The following is a 4,657-nucleotide window of genomic DNA, read 5'->3' on the forward strand; positions in this document are numbered from 1 at the left end:
ATTTATTATTGTAAATATTCATATTTTTTTCTATAAATATAGTCAAACTTTATGAAGTTTGACTTCAATCAAACTTAATATGCAGAGTAAATAAAAATGGAGGGAGTATTCTTGTCCAAGCGTCCGGTACAAGCAAGTCTTGTATTCTTGTCCAAGCGTCCGAGGATAAAATACGTTTGAATTCCTCCAAATTGCTTGTTGAATGGATGCAATCTCATGTTTTTTTTCTCTAACAAAGTAGAAATGTATCTCATCTCAATATATATATATGTCCAAGCGAAGGGATCCTCCTTCGGCAGTGTTGAAGGGGCGGCAATGGAGGAAGATTCAACATTCAAAAACAATGTGCTTGATCCGGAACAATTGCTGTATCAAGATTGGGCAGCGGATCGGATCGCATGTTCTTGAAACTTTTCCTTCCTTTTGCACCATGATGCATCCTTTTTTATACATTTATCTCTTGATAGATAGTGGTATGGAACCCTAACCTTTTCTACTATCGTACAAGAGAGAGAAAAATACATAAACAGAGTACATGTAATAAATTATAGGATTAATTAATCAACAAAGCTAAAAACACAGGTGCTTTGTGATTTGCATCCGACCATACATACCATCAAAGCAAGTAGCATCAATGGCCATCTGCCCCTCAGCAACATAGGTTACTACAAACATTGGTTTAAAACAAGATTTTTCTTTTCTTCTCTTCTCTTTTGGCACACGGACAGACATAAAAACATATGTTTTCCTTTAATTATCCCTTTTCCTTTTTTCCTTTGATAACAATGACATAATTAATTACACATTAAAATGAACTCTTCTTCTTTTGAGCAAAAATAAAGAAAGAATCTTTCTTACACTTGGAAAACCAAGAAAAATACACTTGACTTGCTTATGCACATTTTACCGGTTGGTTGGTTGGTTGGCTGGTGCATATCTGAAACTTCAACGTTTCCAAACAACAAAGCTCTGCATCCAAATTTACATACAATTTTGAGTCCGTGTCCAGGTGGTACAATTGTGAGACCGTGTCCGTGTCCAGGGGAAGTGTCGGTGTGTCTGTGCTATGTTAGGCTTTCTTTCCCTGCATCTGCTAACACAACAACAACAACAACAACAACAACAACAACAACAATTCAATCACCTTTCTAAGGTTTTCTAAGGTTTCTGTGAAAGGAGCTCGTTACCTTTCTAAGGTACTTGGCGTGAAGTTTCAGTGCACCAGCGCAAGCCTTCTTTGCATCCAAGTTCCCATTCACATTGTTCAATATCTAAAACAAAACAACTTTCAGTCTAAAACAAATCTTATTTCAACGTTAATAATCGATTTCCAGTGTTCATGGTGCTTCAATTTTTTCCTTGCTACACACGGAAAATCCTCTTTTTTTCTCATTACTTGACTAGCCATAATTGAGCCAAACGATTTGTTATGTGAAGTTTAGCCTGTTTTCGCTCATATTATCAATTCTGAAATATGTATGTCTTGCATCATAAAACAAGAAACACGGAAAAAGCTTACCCTAATGATGTCATCTAATCCCCGGGCTTCTTGCAACAGCTTCTGACTGTTCTCTTTCAATACACTAGCAACCAGGAAAACAGAAATAGGGACAGGCCCATCAACACCGTTAGTAGCACTCTTCATATTCGCCCTCTCGTACTTGCCAAACTGACGGGTTGATTTTACTCTTGGTTTATATCCTTGAGCACTTCTGTCAGTTGCAGGCCCGCTCTCTTCATATGTGGAGAACATGTCAGGGTCATATTCTAGAGCCCACATCATCTGCAGATCCATTCAACAACCAGGGTCAATCTTTATTTGCAAAGCAGAGTTTAAACTTGAAGAAACATAAAGCATTATTATTCCTTAAGACATGACAACCAGGCTCATAGTTGGGTGGCCTTTAACTGGATAACTCGTGGACACATAACAGTTTGCAACGATGCCAATAAAACTAGCTAGCGCTTAAAAATCCATGGATTCAACCCAACTAAGCTTGAGTGTGTGACCGTTTTTGGTTGGCTGGTACTACCATTCATTTTATTTTCCGGACACAAGAACAACCATGACCACACACAAAAGAAAAACAGTAGGAAACAATGACACATATTCTGTTGGATGACTAAACCTGGTTTTCAACACCTTTGAACATAGACATGGTATCATTAAAGAGAATGGAAGAAAATATCTGAATATGGCATCTAAACAATAGTGAATTCCATTTGAACAAAAAGACGTTCAGCCCAGGATACTTTTGAGGCATTGAGGCCAACTGTACAACACACACACACACTACTGTGCTGAATTTAGTTCATAGATCAAAGCTCACCCGGATGAAATAAATACAACAAATGTTTTAGATTTAGCTCCTCGTCAAAAAGAAGTATTTACCTCCCAAAGGTACAAGGAGTCCCCAAATGACAGTTCACGGCGAAACAATACCATGAACATGCGGAATGCAAAGAGATAGTCGCCTCCGCCAAGTGTTTCTGTGTTCAAGAGTCAACAAGCACCAATTGCAGTGTAAGAACATCAAACGGATATCCAGGTTGATTGATCCCTCCTTGAGTGTTGATTAAATACATACATACCGAGGTGGTCATGTAACTTTGGGTCCAGCACCTGAATGATAGAGGCAAGGTGCTGAAGCTGGTTCTCAACCCCAACGGATTGCTGTGTGCATCTGAAATTCCCGCGCTTTAAAAATCACAGATAGATAACAATAATAAGTGAAACTAGAAGAGACCAAAATCACAGATAGATAGCATGCAGTGTGTACCGACCAGTCTACGCATGAGTCTCTCAAAGCACCAAAACGCGTCTGCTTCATCATTGAGTAGCACTATCATCGGTGAGCATAAATCACTCATTCCTGTTTGAGATGTGAAGATTACGAACGTGCATAAGAAAGCATCGACTTTTCATCAGGCAATAAATAAGCATATTCTGGTGCAAATCAAATCAAATCAAATCAAATAGGAGGTAGGCAGCTAGCATATCCACCTTGGCAATACCCAACTTCTTTGTCGATCCACGCATAGACAGCTAGAATATCCCATAACTTGGAGAGATTTTCTTTCTTCTCGTAGAAGACCATGGAGCGGTCAGTGCGAAGAACATCAAGACCTGCAAGTGATATATATTATCCCCGCGACATGACATAGTCGTGGATAAGACTGGGGTCAGTAGAATAATGCTGGAAGCAATCGATGATTAGGCCCCATCATACCGATTTGGTGCAGCGTAAGCTTCCATTCGATAGTCTGTTTATCCGTGAGGCGGTGGTCGGCCTCATCTCCATTCTTGGTGCTGATCAAACTAGCTTGCTGGTCTGGAGTGGCGGCTTCAAGTAAAACCAAAGGGTCCTTGATAGGCACGCCATCCTCGGTTATGATGGGGGCGGTGATGATTTTGCCGCTGCCGACGTGAGGATCCATGTGTTTGCATTGTTCCTTCCATCTAGCATACTGTATCCTGCATGCATATATTGGTGGTCACACATGGACATTACATTTGAGTTAATGCTAATGGTATCCTCTTGTTGAAGCATTGAGGACAAGTATTGATAGAGATAGTGAGCATACATACCTTCTTGCTTGCCTGATGTGGTCGCGGTCATCGAATGTGCTGTCGGGATCGAAGCAGCCGAGCAGGAACTCCCAGACCTCTCCCCTGATTGCAGGGTGCACACCCTAGTTATTATTAGAAAACAAACAAGAGAGAGTTATGCTTGCTTGTGTTAGACGACGAGGAGGAGGAGGAGGAGGAGGAGATGAGGAAGAAAATTGGTTTGAGTCTTTGAGGAGACAGACAGACAGACATACCCCGCTCTGAATCCGGTTTAGAACAGAGGCGATGTGGAGGGATCCGTGGTGCGTGAAGGCGGCGTGCCATTTGCGTACGCTCAGCGTCTTGCCAATCTGCCATCCATCCATCTTTCTTTCTTGAGTAACTCCTACTACTAGTCGGAGGGACGAATTGCTCCAAAACAAACAGAGCAAGGAAAGAAAGCAAAGAGGAAAAAGAAAGAAGAGACCTTGATCTTGAACTTGGTGTCGGGGACGTTGTGGGCGCAGTCGGGGCGCAGCTGGTAGAAGGTGGAATCCGACGACGACGCCGATTCCCTTCCCTTGTGCCGCCGCAGCATCCTCCCTTCCCTTCCCCTTCCCTTCGCTGGTACAAGGTTCGATCTTGGCCGGCCGGCAGCAGAGCAGAGCAGAGCACTTCTGGATCTTGCTTCTTCTCCTTGATCCAATTCCGATTCCGGTCGAGGGGAAAGGGGGATCTGTCCGCCTGCCCGGTGCCGGTGGAGATGCCGGTGGCGGCTGGTGGAGGGAGATGCGCTGGCTTCCCTTCCCTTGCCTTGCCTTGCCTTTGACTTGTTGACCCTTTCCTTCCTTCCTTCTTCCAATGTTTTTTAATTAATACGTATATAATATTCCTTGTTGGCGGTAAAGCACCACGGACTACCCCTAAGATGCTATGTGACAAACACCAAACACCATGTACCTGCCTGCCTCTCAAAACAATCAAATCATTATTCACAAAAATGAATAAATCTCGTATATATTCCCGTCTTGGAATTAACAGAGACCAATGATAAATCCGCTTCCGGTGACATGAGGGTCACCACTTATTTACTAGACCACAAATGAA

At 42.3% G+C, this 4,657-nt stretch overlaps 1 protein-coding gene across 1 annotated transcript; it reads right to left on the bottom strand.

The window, feature by feature from the left end:
• Nucleotides 1–727: 727 nt before the first annotated feature.
• On the bottom strand, nucleotides 728–4,398 carry LOC123155701 (rab GTPase-activating protein 22). Its single transcript, XM_044573853.1, has 11 exons — nucleotides 4,038–4,398; nucleotides 3,826–3,921; nucleotides 3,590–3,693; nucleotides 3,231–3,475; nucleotides 3,005–3,127; nucleotides 2,785–2,873; nucleotides 2,593–2,698; nucleotides 2,393–2,490; nucleotides 1,520–1,783; nucleotides 1,188–1,271; nucleotides 728–1,090 (listed from the first exon to the last, which is right to left on the bottom strand). The coding sequence occupies exons 1-11, from the start codon at nucleotides 4,146–4,148 to the stop codon at nucleotides 1,070–1,072; spliced, it is 1,341 nt and encodes a 446-aa protein (XP_044429788.1). The 5' UTR covers nucleotides 4,149–4,398; the 3' UTR covers nucleotides 728–1,069.
• Between the last annotated feature and the right edge of the window lie 259 nt (nucleotides 4,399–4,657).

The sequence above is a fragment of the Triticum aestivum genome, chromosome 7B (assembly GCF_018294505.1).
Source record: "Triticum aestivum cultivar Chinese Spring chromosome 7B, IWGSC CS RefSeq v2.1, whole genome shotgun sequence".
NCBI lineage: Eukaryota > Viridiplantae > Streptophyta > Magnoliopsida > Poales > Poaceae > Triticum > Triticum aestivum.